This window comes from Schistocerca piceifrons, chromosome 2, assembly GCF_021461385.2.
Source record: "Schistocerca piceifrons isolate TAMUIC-IGC-003096 chromosome 2, iqSchPice1.1, whole genome shotgun sequence".
In the NCBI taxonomy this organism is placed as follows: Eukaryota; Metazoa; Arthropoda; class Insecta; order Orthoptera; family Acrididae; genus Schistocerca; species Schistocerca piceifrons.
This window is the reverse complement of record NC_060139.1, coordinates 613,268,428-613,288,200: the sequence shown is the minus strand read 5'-3', so window position 1 is coordinate 613,288,200 and position 19,773 is coordinate 613,268,428. Positions and strand designations below refer to the sequence as shown.

At 38.4% G+C, this 19,773-nt stretch overlaps 1 protein-coding gene across 1 annotated transcript in view; it reads right to left on the bottom strand.

Annotated features, from left to right (window-relative positions):
* Window positions 1–19,773, bottom strand: part of LOC124776403 (peroxisome biogenesis factor 1) — a 388,232-nt gene that overhangs the window by 254,228 nt on the left and 114,231 nt on the right. Inside the window, 1 exon segment of the mRNA XM_047251383.1 lies at window positions 7,713–7,860. Within this exon segment, the coding sequence (XP_047107339.1) occupies window positions 7,713–7,860 (148 nt within the window).

The window sequence follows — 19,773 nt, the reverse complement described above, 5'->3', positions numbered from 1 at the left end:
AGAAATTACTTTGCGATTAAATATTATGGTCTTTAAGCACAATTTCATATAAGTGGTAACTGGGCCCACAGTCATCTCATTAAATCTGTCCTGGGAGACCAGTAGCTTGTATCCGACGCACGCAGCCAAATTACATTATGGTTCACACCCTTATATTGATGATACCCCAAAGAAATTGCATCGCGATTAAATATTGTGTCCTTCAAGCACACTTTCCTAAATGTGATAACCGGGCGCAATGTCACCTCAATGTATCTCTCCTGGGAGACCAGTAGCTTATATCCGAATCACCGCAGGCCACTTCATTTACCCTTCACACCCTTATATTGACGATACCACACAATAATTGCTTCACAATTACAAATAATGGTCTTCAAGCATACTTTCCTATAAGTGATAACTGGGCCCACCGTCACCTCATTGAATCTCTCATGGAAGAGCTGTAGCTTGAACCCGATGCACCACATCTTTCCTTTTCATAATATTGTTACATTCCATCCTGGATTTTCCATTGTTTAATAATTACATTTCATTTGATCTCTTACCCCTTGTATCAATACTGCAATGAAAATATACTCACAGCAGCACAAATGTCAATAGGATGTGCTTTACGTCTCACTTGAGAACAAACTTGTATCATCCAGTCACAGTTCATGCTGTTGACAGCAGTAATATCTCCTTTACACTTGAGCCTCAAGCCTGCATTCAGTACCAGTTAGTTCTGTCTCAGGTTTGTTTTTTTCTGGCTGTGTCAGTTGTACGTCAATAGTGATACACAGAAGTATGGAAATAACTGATGAGGAGTTGTCCAATATGACCTCACATGTGAGTTCACTGAAGGCACTGGAAGAGTGACATAAAGGCGCTACGCTCAGTTGTTCCCACAGTGATGGCAACCACATCACGGTAGTTATGCAACTGTACATAGGCCCCATGAATAATTGAATCCTATTGTGTAACTATGTTTTGAAGAGAATGTGTTGCAAGCTTTTTCAGTGTTGTGCAAATATTTTCACAGAACAAAGATAATTCTGGTAACAAAGCCAAATAAATCATAATTACATCATTACTCTGTAATGAGCCACCAGTGATCATAGCTCCCTTAGACCAAAATACCCAGAAAATATGCATGATCAACCTCCAAAATATCAATTTTTCCTGTTACTACCTATATACAATTTTAACTTCATGGAACCTTTCATATCTTGCTCTCTCTCACTACCTACACACATACACAAAAACTACATGTAATCAAGTAAACCTATCCAGTCCATCACACAATACTGTCATTGGACTTCACAAAATCACCTGGATTTTTGTTGCCATTGTTAATTAAAACACGCAAAAAACATTAACGTACAGTTGAGAAATAAACAGTTTTTTAGGGTGCTACATATTTCGAGACTCATGGTCACCAACAAGTCCTCAAAGAATCTTGTCATCCCAGTTAAAAACCTCAATGCCCTTCATGAGAAGCGATTATCCTCCTACACTATTTGCCATTGTATCACAATTAAAAGAAAGGATGGCAGTGGTATAACAGTACTATGAGAATGGATACTGGGATAAGTCTTGAGTCTGCTGACAGTACCTTGGGAAAAAAGAAGGAAAAAGAAATAAAGATGATCCCCGCTTCACGAACCAACCTACTTGGGAGCGTCACTACTACACCATGCTTATTGGAGGTTGTAAATTTGAAGAATGGATGTTACATGTCATTTTTCTTATCATTTCTCCTATCCCCACCAAAAACTGATCGTGGTATCAACTAGCCACTCCTGTAACCAATTTTATCATCACTTCACTGATGTAAATCTCTTTAACTCATCTACAATATATAGTCCTCTAGCTTTCCTTCTTGCTGGCTATCCAGTGACAGAATCACAGGACAAAGCATTGCAGTAACACAGAACAGTATTTTAATACATGATGGACTATGTCAATTTCTTTATTCTGTTTTGAACTTTTCCTAGGGCCTTTGTAATGCTGTTAGCAAAGGTTCACCTTCAATTTTGCTGCTTAAAAATTCCATTGTGGCCAAATCAGTAATTAATTTGAGAATTTACACTGTCTGACAAAAAAGGTGAAGAACATGGGAGACATGGTCTGATGATAATTTAATTTTGCATAAGTAACACCATTGGCAGGTAGTTAACTGATTAGACCTGCAATTCTAAGTGATAAGTAGAACAGCCACCAGAGTGCATTAGCATTGTTTGTGTTAAGTGTTGTTACCAAGTTTGGTAGGGTATATAAGGGGCATGACCAGCATCAAACGTTGAGTGATCACTCTGAAGGACATGGAGATGCTGCATAGTTGTGTGAGACAGCATTATCAGCACTGGACAAGAGTTTGAAAATAGGCCTCATTGAGTGTCTTCATTTGGACAGCTAGTTCAATCATGCAATATATCCAGATTTGTGGGGCATACAGATGTGTCATCTTAAACATACCAAGTGAAAATATTGGAAATCACAGAGTGTGTACGAACAGTGTTTTGGTTACATTCAATGCTTTTGCAAATTAATTGTGCAAGTAACACTAAAAACATTCAAGTGCAGACCATGATGCGACTGTGTTAGGAACATTGCATCAATCATACCCACATGTGTCTCATCCAGTTGACTGATTCCTGAATTTCTGCATTTGTATATTTGACAGAATGCTACATCTGAGGTTTGTCATACTTACAAATGACACAATCTTCATATTAACATGATGAGTATTCTCAACAATACGCATTCTGTTATACTAATTGCTATTTGAAGTTATGGTCCAAACTGAGAAAACAATGCATGATACATACGCAAGAATTTATTTTGATCACTAATAAAGGTGATTAAATCATAGAATAAAAATGGTTAAAAAGTTGAATTTCATATCCGTTTTCTGACAACAGGTGGTATGATGATTTTATTGTGTGCTATTATAGAAATGCAACAATGTGAACCCTGTTTCTCCCCATTATTGGCAGTCTTAATGATAGATGAGAACAAAGCAGTGAAAGAAAACTTGAAACATGCTGCTATCTTCTTACTTATTCTCAGCTGAGAAAAGATTGGTCAGACAGATCCGTGATGTCAGTTTGCGAGCTTTGTGTAGGCTGTTATTCATGTGTCTTGGAATTTTGTCTCTGCCGTCCTTGTAAATATCTCCATCATAGCATTTGTTATTCACAATAATGGCTCATTCAGAAGAAACTGCAACATTCACTCACTGAGCACTACATGGAAAATTAATTTATACTTGTGTAACACTTTCTTGAGCACAGTACAGATAGGTGTGCACTATTCAGCAGACTTCGTTTTCAACAGCCTTCCACCAGAACTTGAAATAATTGAGTGATAAACCTCCAGTCTTTATATCTAAGTTGAAATGTTTCTATGTGGCATGCACTATTCTGGACAGATGTTCTTCATAGTACTAGGAGAGAACTTCTCTCTGTAAAATTTTATTTATTCATATATTCTTTCATGTTTTGTTAATTTTTTAGTTTCTTTAGTAGTTTATTAGAAAACGGGCTGTAAACTACGAGCTGACTCATGTAGCTTTGTCTTCCATGGTCCCACAAAATCAGATAAATAAATAATTAAAAATAAAATATAATCAGCGAATCTCACTTCCTTTCAGATATCATATCTTGAAACTGAAGTTTGGCATTAATAAAACCTATTGTATTAGGTACCTATGACCCAGCTGACTAGTGATCCGAAAAGTGAGGTCTTTGTAGTTGGTGTAGACAACTAGTCCTTATCCTGTTAATGAGTATCTAAATTTTCTGAATGCCTATAATATAGAAAATGCCTCCTTTCCTGTGCAGGGGTTGTTCATCTCTTTTTATTCAAGTCAGTTCCTGCAAAAGCTATTGTAGTGTGATTTTCACCTCTGTTGTTAACTTATCCATGAAGTAATATGCATAAAAGCCAATAATTAGAAGCATCTGAAACTGAAATGAAATAATGATAATGAAATACATTTGCCTCAACTATATACTGCGAAAGACTACTTTAGAATTATTAGCTAACTTTTTACACAAAGAGTATCTTGGCATACTCTTAAAACTAAACACTGAAAGAACAGGTAGTAGTTTCATTCTATTTACAACACCCAATATGACTATCTGCAGTAGTTCCTTTTCCCACCTCTTTTCCTATCATTTCTTATTCTGCTGCTATCACTAGACACTATATTAAGAAGACAGTCATCAAATTTTATTTCCAATTTCTCATTGGGACTTCACCAGTTCCACCCTGAGACTGCAGAATAATACGAAAACCTCAATATTATAACATGAAAATGAATATTCCATAATTCCAAATACATCTTAGAAACCATGTTAAGGATCCAATCATGAAAAAAATTGTGGTATTCTTTTGTGGTTATCATCGATTTATTATTAGTCCAGCTACTTATAGGCCATATCAAAGACAGTACACTTTACAGACACACACATTTACAGTGGTCCTTCTAAAATATTTTGGTCATTCCAAGTTGGAGATTATTATAATAAGGAAAGTTCTGGCAGAATTAAACCCTTTAGCAGTAAAGGTAACCACTTACCAAATAGTAGAAGCACTGAGCTGTTGGCAGGCACACAAAAAGGAACGAAATGTTGTTAGCTTTTGGAAGAAATCCTTGGATGTGCTAAAGTGCATGCACGACCTTGCCCCCTCCACACACACACACACACACACACACACACACACACACACACACACACACACAAAGTTTGGTGGGGAAAGAGATGGGAAGCAAGAGGATGGGTTGGGGACAAATGGATAACAGAAAAAAACACTGAGAGAGACATCAGGTGTGTAGCCTAGGAATGTGGGAAGGAGGGATGGCATGTGCTCAGGCTAGGGACACAACACATGGGCACCAGAGCCAGTGATGTGCAGCACATGATAAAGATGACATGGGGTCACAGACTGGGAAGGGATGACAGGATAGATGAAGGGAAGCTGTTGGATAGATGTTGTGGGGAGAGTGGATTGGTAGAGATTAATGCCAAGAGGATTATAGGAGTGAAGTACGTGTTGCAAGGGTAACTTCCATTTATGTAGTTCAGAAAAGCTGGTGCTGGTGGGAAGGATCCAGATATCATGGACTGTGAAGCAGCCACTGAACCAGAGCATGTTGTGCTCAGCAGTGTGTTGTGTCCCTCCTCCATCCTGTCACCCCTTCCCAATCCACACCCCCATGTCATCTTCACTACATGCCACACCTCACCAGCTCTGGTGTCCTTGTATCACATGCCTTGCCCATGCAACTGCCGCCCCTACCTCTCAATGTCATATCTTGCTTTCCTGCTTCCTCCCTTTTAATTGCTAGGCACCTGTCCCAACAACTCCTCCTGCTTCCCACCTCTTTCTCCCTCTACCCGTCCCAACTGACAACTTCAATCCCAGTCCATAGCTCCTCACAGAATTTCTTACAAAAGCTAACAAAGATTCATTCTTTTTTGTGTGCTTGGAGACAACAATGCTTCTGCTATTTGATGAATGGTGTCCTTTATTCCTAAAGTGTTTGCAAGTTAGACATTACCTGTATCATACTGCTTCTGAAATGAATTGCTCATTTAGCTTTTATGAAATAAGTACTGTGCTGCTAAACACATTAACACATTATTTCCATCATTAAAAAATAAGTTTACTCAGTTGCATTGCTGCATTTTTTACCAGTGATGTAATTCATATTCAATCATCAAAACATCCTCACTACTATTATCTGTAACATTCCAAACTTCATTGCTGAGATGTCTTGTAACTCCCCAGTTGTTGTCAACCTCGTGCTTCAGCATAAGCAGCACATTTCTTGTCCTATCTGTTGAGCACCAAGAAGGGAAAAAGAACATTCTTCAATATGCTATTGTTTGTCTTAGAGTCTGTCTTTCAGTTTATATATATTGGTCAATATTTCCTTTCACAAAAACTCTCAGTTTTCACTGTTTTACGCTCTAAGTTGGTTATTAGAATTTTACAACTCATCTTTGAAATATTGGCAAATAGGCTAATTTTTTCCCCAACAGTTTGAGATAACGTGCAGTTTTGTATCCTCATTCTCTGACTGGATGCTGTAACCTCAAGACTCTTGAATATGCTTTGGCAAAAGTAGTGTACTTTCTGCCATCAGCTCCAAAACACCCTTGCCCATTTATGTAATACTGATTTTAATTATCTTAAATATTAACTGTCTCTTTGTTGTACACTGAAATTAAATAAAAAACAATATAAACAAATTATTTTATCCATTTTGGTTGGAGGACACTGCAACTGTTTCTGTGCATTACACTGCAGGAAATAGGTTTTTAAAAATGATTTTTATTGTACCATTATAAAAACAAATATTAAGAGTTCAAAGTTAGTGCATATATTTGAACAACTGAGTTGCTTTTCTCTGGACTGGAAGACATGGTAACTCCATAGGTGTTCAAAGGGGGAAGGAGGGCTTGGGGCACTTTCCCTTCCTGGAATCAGGGATACAGCATGTTACGTCCTCAGAAGCATCTCTCATTGTGCTCACCTAAAGACAAGAGTGTTGACTTATTTAGCACATTGTCACTCCCTGTTGTCTTGTGGAATTATTTGTTGGGGCGATGCATGTAAAGTACCTATGGTGCTTGTTCAGCAGAAGTGAGCAGTGAGAATATTTTGTAAAATACATAACTGTACCTCTTTTAGCACCATTTTAAGGGTCTTTGAATCAATACACTCATTTACCAATACATTTACTCCTTAATATGTTTTGCTGCTGATGATAAAAATCAAGGTTCAACGTACGGTGATATGCACAGTCACAATATAAGAGAGAAAAATAATTTTCATGTAGACTTTGCCCCCTTGTCCAGGGTTCAGGATGGAGTTATGTAGCATACTCTGGAGGTTAGATATTCAACAAGCTTCCATCTATCATACAGTGAGAAATTGGGAATGGCTACCAGTTCAACAGAAAATTAAAAATATGCCTCATTAGCCCTTTTTCCACAGGGCACTTGAATATACAGACTCACGGATTGAAAAGTTTTGTTAGCTGCATGACAAGTGATAGAGTTTGTTATAAAGCTGTGTGACAAGTATTAACCTATGCAAATAACATGTAAAAATATTCACTTTGTAAAATACCATTGTAATCAAGGAAATACGAAGCCACTAACAGAAGGTGAACAGCAGCTATACAGTAAACAGGACCAGGCAGCATCTTTTTCCAAAGTAGCAGCTTCCTTCATTGATTAAATTTAGATGACATAAGTGTCACTAGCATAAAGCAGTACAGTGTCTTGGTGGAATCTACAGAAGATGAGGAATGAATGAATGAATGAACAGACTGCTTGTTTATTACAGAATTCACACACATGTCCAAAAATGACTGACAGTGATGCTAGTAAAACTCAAGAGGGGGGAAAACTATGTAGAATATCCTAAGCATTAAAACCACCATCTTAACTTTTCTCTCCCCCCCCCCCTTTTTTTTTAAAAAAAAAAAAAAAAAAAAAAAAAAACCAGTCTCAAACTTTTTGGACAGTTGGGGTATGTAAGAGAATACGTTCACATCTATGGCTTTGCAAACAGAGAGTGCTATAAACTTTTATCTCAAAAAAATTTAAAAGAACTGCTCGTTTCATTTCATTGCAGTGTGTAATCAATGTAAGTTGTCTGTTGGTTGTATTCTTGTTTAGTAATACTTCATTTACTGGAAAATTAGTGAAAAGTACCTGTCATAATAAGTGTGTTCTGTGTGCTCCAGCTGGACAGCACTGGCTATAGCATCCAGATCATCCAAGAGCAAAACTGAAGGCTGGTAATAGACACATTCCGTTAAGGCTGTCAACAATATTCTCTGCAATGTCTCAACAGTTTTTCCTTTCAAAAGAGAAGAAAAAGATAATGTCTCACACAATGATCACCATCTACTGTAAATAAAAGCTCTGTTACACTGTATTAAATGCACCAATCTTTCATTTATTATGAATTCCAATACGTTTACCACCAACAATTGCAGCAATAATAATTACAATACAATAAATATTAATAACAACAAAAATGATAGAAATGAAAAGAATATAATTTTTTCCAAGTATCTGGTGACAAATAGTTTCGATCTCAACAGCAGTAGAAACACACACACACACACACACACACACACACACACACACACACACACACACACACACACAGAGAGAGAGAGAGAGAGAGAGAGAGAGAGAGAGAGAGAGAGAGAGAGATGAGAGTAAGGACATCCCATCTTAAACCTGTTGGTAGGCTCTCACTCCACCTACATACTTAAATTCAGAAATCAGTGCCATTCCTAGTGAAATCTAAATCTCCCACCATTTTTCTGAAATAGTATTTTACTTAGATGTGTCCCCCAAAACTAATGCAATTTTGTCACAAAAACTTCCAACACTTGCTCTAATGTCTAATAACCACAACTTCGAATAACAGAGAGGGAGTCATGACAGGCATCCTTGCTCTATACACAAGATTCTTCTGTTATGTAATCCAAACATCCCCCACTTTATCTCCCAGACTGAAGACTTAACCGTCCAGTAAGTGATGTAGCTTTTTAAGTATCATCTCAAAAAGTTATCCGAAATACTGTTTTGACTATTCCTGTCTTGGAATACCACTACTTATCAAAAGCACAGTAAGCTTCAGCAAACAAACCTCCTACCACCACCAATCCCTACAGTCCCATAATCAAATTTAACTACATTGCATCAGTCAAAGACCTAGTCTCCTTCACCTAATACCTGCAGTTACCCCTTTAGTTTGCACTTAACACGACTCTCGCCCAACACAAAGTCTCAAGCAACCTGAAAAAATGCAAGTGACTCCCATATATAAGTAGAGTAAAAGAAAGGACCCCCCCAAAATTAGAGACTTAAATCCTTACCATCAGTTTGCTACTGAATTCTTGAGCATATTCTAACTTGGAATATAATATACGTCTTGAGACAGAAAAGCTTCTGTTCACAATGCAGCATGGATTTAGAAGCCATCACTGGTATAATACTCAGCTTGTTCTTTTCTTGCAAAAACTCCAGCAAATTGTGGATGAAGTCTGGAAAGTATTTGACACAATGCCCAACAGCAGACTGTTAACGAAGGTCTGAGCGTGCAGAATAAGTTCTCAGATATTTGAGTGGCTTGAGGGCTCCTAGGTAACAGAACTTTGTATATTGTCCTGGATGGCATGCATTCTCACAGGTAGAGTATGCAGCAGTCTGTGATTGTTTGCTGATGACGCTGTAGTCTATGGGAAACTGTCATCATACAGTGGCTGTAGGAGGATACAGGATGACTTGTTCAGAGGAAGTTGCCATTTATCACACCAAACAGATATTCTATCCACATAAAATGTGGGTTAATGCAGATGAGTAGGAGCTACAATCCTATAATATTTGGATATAGTATTAGTGGTACACGGCTTGAGTGTTTGGGATCCCACCATGTCAAATAAAAGGAAGACATCAAAGCTATTCAGAGGTATGTGCCAGAAATGTTACTGGTATCTGATCAAAACCTGCGTACTATGGGCATTCCTGGAGGGAAGACAATTTTCTTTATGTAAAATGCTATTGAGATAGTACAGAGAACCAGCATTTGAGACTGACTTCAGAAGATTCTACTGCCACCAATGTACATCTCACATAAGTAATCCAAAGACAAGACAAGAAAAATTAGGGCTTGCACAGAAGCCGCCATTTGCAAGTGGAGAAGGAAAGGGAATGACTTGCTTTGGTATAATATAATTTCCACCATGCAACATATGGTGACTCAAAAGAATTTATGTATGTATTTGCTGTCCTTAATAGCTCACCTGTGTACCTATTTTTCAACTCATGACAGATGCACCCCTGCACTGCTTCTATTTGATGTTGTGTTGATAACCCTATACTCACGCGACCAGAAGTAGTGTTCTTCCTACCACCCCACTTCCCTACTTCCCACTATACCTAACTTCAGCCTATCCACTTAAAGATAAAATCTCTAACCTAGCTACTTGATTGAGGTATCTAACATTCTAAGTGCTGACTCACAGGATTCAAGATTTGTTTTTCCTGATGACAACATTCTCCTGTGTAGTCCTCACCTGACGGATTATTTTACTTTCAAAATATTTGTCCCATTAAAATGCCATCCAGCATTAAAGTACACAGTACAGCTGCATGTCCTTGAGAAATAATGACCTACAATTACCCTTGCTTTCAGTGATTCACAGTACCAACATAGCAAGGCTATGAGATGGCTGTACTTACAATATGAGTGTTTGTCTTTCCGCATCTTTGAGGCATGCAGTCCAACCAATCATGACAAGGTCTGCGGTCTTGTGAGAGGAGAGGGAAGCAGGTAGGTTATTTGGGGGAGAGAGAGTAGCTAATTTGTAGTTATAACATCAGGAAGCTGGTCATCGCCTACCTATTCTAAGGCGTGGATAGTGCTGTAAGTATAGAAATAGGGTGATGGTCGGAAGGTAGTGAGAAGTTCCTACCTACCACTCAATATCTACATGATCAGTGGTTATACAGCAAGAACATATTCCAAGTCTTAGTTGCTGTGTCACTGTTTTTACTCTGTAAAAGAATGCCTAAAATAGTAAACATGCTGGTTATGGTTGAGTGTGAAACATGTACCGATCAGTGAAGCAAATCTTATATAAACTTGTTTCAATGTATTGTGACTCATAATGTACCCAATGTAATATTAACACATTTTGTCCACTTTCTGCAGCACACTGTGTAATATTCCATGAAATGAATCAAATAAATAAATAAGTAATTTACTGTATCAACATACCAGCTGACGTGTAACATACCATTTCTGTGAAGTGATGTGTTGCACATGTTAATAGTACCAACGAATGGTGTTCGCCAAAAATATAGTTAATTTTTATTATTACTTTTATGGAGTTTTGAATATGCATATTATGTGGAGAATTTGTACTGTTTGTGCATGTTAACAAGTGTGATAGAAGCAGTGTTTCTGCAAGAAGGGGGTGGGGGCAAGAAGGGGGCAGTCTGCAGTTTGAGCACCTGCTGATGTGCCAGTTATTGTGTGCAGCTGCACCCCTGCATCTGAGACATGCTGCACTCCGTAGAATAGCGTGACTAGACAATGGCTTATGTCATAAAAAAATAGAGTGAGTTTCTACTGGAGAGTCTGTGCTAAAGCCTGTTAGAGAGTGGACACTGAGCTGTTGATAATTTCGTTAACATTTTATGTAAATGCCAAAGCTAAATTGCAGACAATTGTACATGGGAGTTTCCAGAGCTGTATAAGTTGAAAGAACACATGCATGTCTTTAAACAAATTCCTCAGATATTTGGTACCTTGTTGAACCTATACATGCAATATTTTTCTCATCTGCACAGGCCAGACTGCACAGGAGATAAAGTCCAAGGGAAGAAGAAAGATGATCCAGAGAGGAGAACTGTACTCCAAATAAACATGTCAATGATCACAAATCTGGCACCACAGTATCAAAATTGTTACATGAAATTTCTTCCCCTCTGAACATTCTTCAAATTCAGTGGGAAACATCCCAAAGTATATAATCTAAAACAAGTACACTGCCATAAACTATAGTGGGCTGAATAATTTCCAGCTCTTTTAGTCATAAAATAATAAAATACAAGTTTTTATAAAGAATCTAGTGGGCTAGAAACACTTGATAATATTTCAGTTGGTTAGTTCACATCACATTCATTGCATAACTGGGGAGAATACATTCACTTAAAAAGAAGTAGCATAACAGTAGCAAAACAGTGGAGATACAGAACAAAGGCTATATTTATGAAGTACTATATTTGTGATCATATAAGGGACAGTCAATTGAAAATGAGAAAGATGGGAGAAAATAAGGAAAAGTTTCTTATTTCAAAATTAACTGTCACAAATGTTAATGCTTTTCTCCCCTGTTAGCCAAGACGGTCCATGTCTTCATGGAAAAATGTTTGTGTTTGCCTACAGACCACAATTGTACCTGTGTGCGCTCCTCTTTGCCAAAAGCAAATTGACAGCTGCGAATGACTGTCATCAGAGCTCCAAAAATATGGAAATTGCAAGGGAAGGGCGTGTAAGGGCTCCTCAGTGAAACTTCTACATCACAATCAAAACAACAGGCATGTCAGCTCCAGGAAAGTCATGATGACCTTTTTCTTTGATTGCAACGGTCTGCTGCTCACTGACTTTCTGGAAAACAGTGGCCCAATTAATGCACAATGGTATGTGGACACTTTGCAAAAACTGAAGCACACCATGAATTTCAAATGCACAGGAACGCTGATGAACAGCATTATTCTGCCACACGATAATGCCTGCCAAAATACTGCCAAGGTTGTTTTGAGTCGATGCAGAAGTTCTGCTTGGAAGCTCTCACACGTCTTCCATACAGACCTGATCTGTCCCCATGAGATATCCATATATTTGGAGCACTGAAGAAAGACATTTGTGGCCACTGATTTGCTTCGGACGAAGAGGTGCATGCCTGGGTACAATCGTGGTTCCACAGGTAACCACAAACTTTTCCCATGAACGCACTGACTGTCTTGTCTCACAGTGGGGCAAATGTATTGACAATTATGGTGATTACTTCCCCCCCCCCCCCCCCCCCCCCATGAAACATGGACCTTGCCGTTGGTGGGGAGGCTTGCGTGCCTCAGCGATACAGATAGCCGTACTGTAGGTGCAACCACAACGGAGGGGTATCTGTTGAGAGGCCAGACAAACGTGTGGTTCCTGAAGAGGGGCAGCAGCCTTTTCCGTAGTTGCAAGGGCAACAGTCTGGATGATTGACTGATCTGGCCTTGTAACAATAATCAAAACGGCCTTGCTGTGCTGGTACTGCAAACGGCTGAAAGCAAGGGGAAACTACAGCCGTAATTTTTCCCGAGGGCATGCAGCTTTACTGTATGATTACATGATGATGGTGTCCTCTTGGGTAAAATATTCCGGAGGTAAAATAGTCCCCCATTCGGATCTCCGGGCGGGGACTACTCAAGAGGATGTCGTTATCAGGAGAAAGAAAACTGGCGTTCTACGGATCGGAGCGTGGAATGTCAGATCCCTTAATCGGGCAGGTAGGTTAGAAAATTTAAAAAGGGAAATGGATAGGTTGAAGTTAGATATAGTGGGAATTAGTGAAGTTCAGTGGCAGGAGGAACAAGACTTCTGGTCAGGTGACTACAGGGTTATAAACACAAAATCAAATAGGGGTAATGCAGGAGTAGGTTTAATAATGAATAGGAAAATAGGAATGCGGGTAAGCTACTACAAACAGCATAGTGAACGCATTATTGTGGCCAAGATAGATACGAAGCCCACGCCTACTACAGTAGTACAAGTTTATATGCCAACTAGCTCTGCAGATGACAAAGAAATTGAAGAAATGTATGATGAAATAAAAGAAATTATTCAGATTGTGAAGGGAGACGAAAATTTAACAGTCATGGGTGACTGGAATTCGAGTGTAGGAAAAGGGAGAGAAGGAAACATAGTAGGTGAATATGGATTGGGGGACAGAAATGAAAGAGGAAGCCACCTGGTCGAATTTTGCACAGAGCACAACATAATCATAACTAACACTTGGTTTAAGAATCATGAAAGAAGGTTGTATACATGGAAGAACCCTGGAGATACTAAAAGGTATCAGATAGATTATATAATGGTAAGACAGAGATTTAGGAACCAGGTTTTAAATTGTAAGACATTTCCAGGGGCAGATGTGGACTCTGACCACAATCTATTGGTTATGACCTGTAGATTAAAACTGAAGAAACTGCAAAAAGGTGGGAATTTAAGGAGATGGGACCTGGATAAACTAAAAGAACCAGAGGTTGTACAGAGATTCAGGGAGAGCATAAGGGAGCAATTGACAGGAATGGGGGAAATAAATACAGTAGAAGAAGAATGGGTAGCTTTGAGGGATGAAGTAGTGAAGGCAGCAGAGGATCAAGTAGGTAAAAAGACGAGGGCTAGTAGAAATCCTTGGGTAACAGAAGAAATATTGAATTTAATTGATGAAAGGAGAAAATATAAAAATGCTGTAAGTGAAATAGGCAAAAAGGAATACAAACGTCTCAAAAATGAGATCGACAGGAAGTGCAAAATGGCTAAGCAGGGATGGCTAGAGGACAAATGTAAGGATGTAGAGGCCTATCTCACTACGGGTAAGATAGATACCGCCTACAGGAAAATTAAAGAGACCTTTGGAGATAAGAGAACGACTTGTATGAATATCAAGAGCTCAGATGGAAACCCAGTTCTAAGCAAAGAAGGGAAAGCAGAAAGGTGGAAGGAGTATATAGAGGGTCTATACAAGGGCGATATACTTGAGGACAATATTATCGAAATGGAAAAGGATGTAGATGAAGATGAAATGGGAGATATGATACTGCGTGAAGAGTTTGACAGAGCACTGAAAGACCTGAGTCGAAACAAGGCCCCCGGAGTAGACAATATTCCATTGGAACTACTGACGGCTGTGGGAGAGCCAGTCCTGACAAAACTCTACCATCTGGTGAGCAAGATGTATGAAACAGGTGAAATACCCTCAGACTTCAAGAAGAATATAATAATTCCAATCCCAAAGAAAGCAGGTGTTGACAGATGTGAAAATTACCGAACTATCAGCTTAATAAGTCACAGCTGCAAAATACTAACACGAATTCTTTACAGACGAATGGAAAAACTAGTAGAAGCCAACCTCGGGGAAGATCACTTTGGATTCCGTAGAAACACTGGAACACGTGAGGCAATACTGACCTTACGACTTATCTTAGAAGAAAGATTAAGAAAAGGCAAACCTACGTTTCTAGCATTTGTAGACTTAGAGAAAGCTTTTGACAATGTTGACTGGAATACTCTCTTTCAAATTCTGAAGGTGGCAGGGGTAAAATACAGGGAGCGAAAGGCTATTTACAATTTGTACAGAAACCAGATGGCAGTTATAAGAGTCGAGGGACATGAAAGGGAAGCAGTGGTTGGGAAGGGAGTAAGACAGGGTTGTAGCCTCTCCCCGATGTTGTTCAATCTGTATATTGAGCAAGCAGTAAAGGAAAGAAAAGAAAAATTCGGAGTAGGTATTAAAATTCATGGAGAAGAAATAAAAACTTTGAGGTTCGCCGATGACATTGTAATTCTGTCAGAGACAGCAAAGGACTTGGAAGAGCAGTTGAATGGAATGGACAGTGTCTTGAAAGGAGGATATAAGATGAACATCAACAAAAGCAAAACAAGGATAATGGAATGTAGTCTAATTAAGTCGGGTGATGCTGAGGGAATTAGATTAGGAAATGAGGCACTTAAAGTAGTAAAGGAGTTTTGCTATTTGGGGAGCAAAATAACTGATGATGTTCGAAGTAGAGAGGACATAAAATGTAGGCTGGCAATGGCAAGGAAAGCGTTTCTGAAGAAGAGAAATTTGTTAACATCCAGTATTGATTTAAGTGTCAGGAAGTCATTTCTGAAAGTATTCGTATGGAGTGTAGCCATGTATGGAAGTGAAACATGGACGATAAATAGTTTGGACAAGAAGAGAATAGAAGCTTTCGAAATGTGGTGCTACAGAAGAATGCTGAAGATTAGATGGGTAGATCACATAACTAATGAGGAAGTATTGAATAGGATTGGGGAGAAGAGAAGTCTGTGGCACAACTTGACCAGAAGAAGGGATCGGTTGGTAGGACATGTTCTGAGGCATCAAGGGATCACCAATTTAGTATTGGAGGGCAGCGTGGAGGGTAAAAATCGTAGAGGGAGACCAAGAGATGAATACACTAAGCAGATTTAGAAGGACGTCGGTTGCAGTAGGTACTGGGAGATGAAAAAGCTTGCACAGGATAGAGTAGCATGGAGAGCTACATCAAACCAGTCTCAGGACTGAAGACCACAACAACAACAACTTTTTTTCCATCTGTCTCATTTTCATTTGACTGCTGCTTGTACATGAATTGCAGTTCAAATGATGTATAATGATGTCTTGCTTGTATATTTATGGTGTACATGACAATGGCACATTCTTGGATGAAGCATGGTTGTAAGAATCAGAAAAAGTATCTGCACATAGATCTGTATCGTTGCAGTAAAAGTCTGTGATACAAAGTAAAACTTATGCAACCCTTTGGGTACCTCATCTGTTCAACATTCCCGAGTGGTGTAAAGGTGATAATGCATGTGTAATCCCTTATGACATGAATGCGGAAAATAATGGACTGTGGTGTAACATATCACTTGAGGAATGTGATGTGTTACCACATGTCTTTCTCTAATTGACGACCTTGGCAAGTGTCTTCTAGTTCATTGAGTAGGTAGCTTCAACCTGTAAACTATGTGCAGACTTTTTGTTTCTTCTGTGCATGTGCTTGAGTTTGGGTGGATGCAATACATTTGCAAGACAAGGTGAAAAGAGCTGTCTTTCTGCACACTGTAGCACCTGCTAGTTGCACAATTACTCTGTGCCACCACCACTGCAGCTCAGAAATGGACTGTGGGCGATGGGATCTAGAAGGTAGTGACAATAATGGTGACATCACAATAAATGAAATTGACATTCGTTATCTAGACTTAAAAGGGTATTGCTAGATTTTAACATACAAGCAATGTCCACACAAAAGTCTTCAAACTATCTGTAATTGAAGTGTTCTGAATTGTAACTGCAATATATAAATCTCTTAACAAGAGAAAGTGGACATTTTGCAAAAATGACTTTTTAATTAGCACTTATGATGGAGTTTGCAGCTACAAAATAACTTCAGGGCCATTCTGTCAGTGGATTGCATCACATATAAACGGCAAATAAAAATCAACAAAGGTGAGCACAAAATTAGTTATACAACTTACTGACAGAAAATGTACATTCCAGGATGTATAAGGTACAGAGAAAGTTGAGCTACACAGGATTTAATTTGTATTCTTTTTTATCTTTTTTTAAGTAAATGAGACTCTACAACAGCATGGCAACTTAGCTTTTATAACAGCATCATGGTGCCAAAGATAGTAAGTGTGACAGTCTCTGAGAGCTGACCAATACACAGTCAAAAAACCCAGATAGCTAATCACAATTTCATAACACTTAGTGAATGGAACATTATTTATACCCTTCTCCCTTTATGGTGAACCAAGAGTGAAAAAATACAGGGAATAAATAGCTGATTTGGTGGCCAATAGGGCATGTGAAGTGGTCATTGTACCAAAATGTACCACATTCCTGCAAGCTAGTGCCTCACTTTAGAGAAGAAAGATTGTGTTCATAAGAGAGTAAGTAGCTGGGGACAGAAAACAATTTGTCATAAAACTGACAGGGCAATCCTGGACACCAGTTTGTCATCTCTCAGATGAACTTGAGTCTCATTCATAGCATTGAGGACAGGGCATAGTTCCTTAACACAGGGCTATTTTGTACAGGTAGAGAATCCACTTATTTGTGAGCTGGAGGCGTTTGAAATTCAGTGTGCCTAATTTTATCAAACTGAAATTTATGTTCTCATTATGGCACAGGAGTAAGCAGTCTATTTTAGGTATTTATTTTATTTATTAATTTACTTTATTCATCCATATACATATTCCTTAGATCCTTTAATGCGTGACACACTAGGATGTGGAATGACTTAAAAAATATACAGATGTATTTTCATAAGACATAGTAGCTACTTTACAAATACAGACATGGAATTGGCAGTGAATAAAAATTTTAACACTGAAGTGGTGTACACTTTCTACACCCGATTTAGATTTTTTGTTCACAATGAAGGTCATCATTCCTTCTTGTGTTGTGATAGTGGAACATTTGGTTGCTTTCATAGTGGGCAGGATTGTCTACCACAAAACTCATTATCAAGTAGATCTATTGGAAAGTCATAGTAAGTATACCAAGCTTCTTGAACAGATTATGGTAGGAGATTCTCGCGTGTACTCTACACATTATTCAGACCACCTTTTTCTGTTACAAGAAGATTTTCTTTGATGAAGATGAATTACCCCCGAGGGTAATTCCATAGCACATGACGGAAAGGAAGTACCCAAAATAAACATATTTTGTGACACTGATATCTCCAATTTGTGAGATTGTGCTAATGGCAAAAGTAGCAGAGGACAAACGTTTTATGGTTTAGAGGGTATGATGTTCCCAGCTGACCCTACCGTCTATGAGAGACCTACGAATTTCATGCTACATAGTCATGTAAAACAGGAGTCTCTTTTGGGACATTGTCATCAAAACTGAGGTGGATGCAACTGGTTCTGCTCAGGTTTACTGTTACTGAGTTTACTCTGAACCAGGTTAAGAGTTTTAAAAGTAATTTGTTGACTTCAGCTTCTATGTCAGTGGACTGTTTGTTGTATATCACAGCACTAGTATCAGTGGCAAACATAGTAAACTTGAATGTTTTATATGACAAGGGTAGTTCATTTATGTAAAACAGAAACAGCAGTGGACCGAGGACTGATGCCTGAGGGAGTACAGTGCCCCAGTTTTACTCCATCTCCTCCCCTGCTAACCTGCTCTTATCAAGAACCACCGTCTGCATCCTATCATTTAGGTAAGATTGTAGTGAGTTTCCCACTGCCCCTAAGATGCCATAGTGCCTTCCTTTTTTGATAAGTATTTTGTGATCCACACAGCTGAACACCTTAGAGAGATCTCAAAAGTTTCCAACTGGTTTCATTTCATTATTATTATTATTATTATTATTATTATTATTATTGTTGTTGTTGTTGTTAAGGGATTTCAATATGTTTTTTGTGAACAAAAATATTGTACATTAGTGGACATACCTTTTCAGAAACCAAACTGTCTATCACTGAATATGTTAAAATTTTCAAGGTGCCTCACAATTCTGGAATGCAGTAATGTTTCAAGAACTTCTGCAAAAGCGGTCAAAAGAGAGATGGAATGATCATTAGTGACATCCATTGGGTCTCCCTTTTTATGGAGTGGATTCACTATAGCAAGCTTCATTCCATCTAGGAAGACACCCTGCCACATAGAGGCATTAAATATGTGGGCTAAATCTTTGTGTAGTTGATAAGAGCAGCATTTTAGTAGTTTACTGGAAATATATTCTACATCTGATGATCCTTTGTTTTTAAATGATGCAATGGTTTTCTTTGCCTCCTTTCTGGTTATGGAGGATGGATTTATTTCACTTTGTGGATTGGGAAAATGGTGCTTTAGTATGTCCACGGCACTTTCTAAAGAGCCATTGCAACCTATTTGCGCAGCAGCACTTATGAAGCTGTCGTTGAAGGTTTTGGTAACTGTCTCTTGATGGCTTATATGTTCATTATCAATATTTAAAACAAAGTCTAGATGTTTATTGGCACTGTTGACACCTGCCACACTCCTGATTATGTCCCACATTGTTTTGATTTTTTTACAGGAGTGATTGATTTTGGTGTTAAAATATGAACTTTCTGAGTGTTTAATTACTTTCCTTAATATTTTACAGTACTTTTTATAATGATTTATTTGGGCAGAATTTTCTGAATGTTTTGCTGTTATCTACAATTCACATTTGTGTTTGCAGGATATCCTTATCCCCTTTGTGATCCATGACTTTCTTGTGATTTCTTTGGGTCGATTCTTGTAAACCTTTTTTGAGAAGGAAACTTCAAATAATGATGCAATTTCATTGATAAACAAATTATATTTGGAACTGACATCTGTTTTATGTGTATGTGATCCAATTTACATTTTGGAGGTATGACAAAGTCCTTAACTGTTTCATCATTTATGGGCCTGACTACCTCCCACTGTGGCTCAGTTTTATTCTGGCA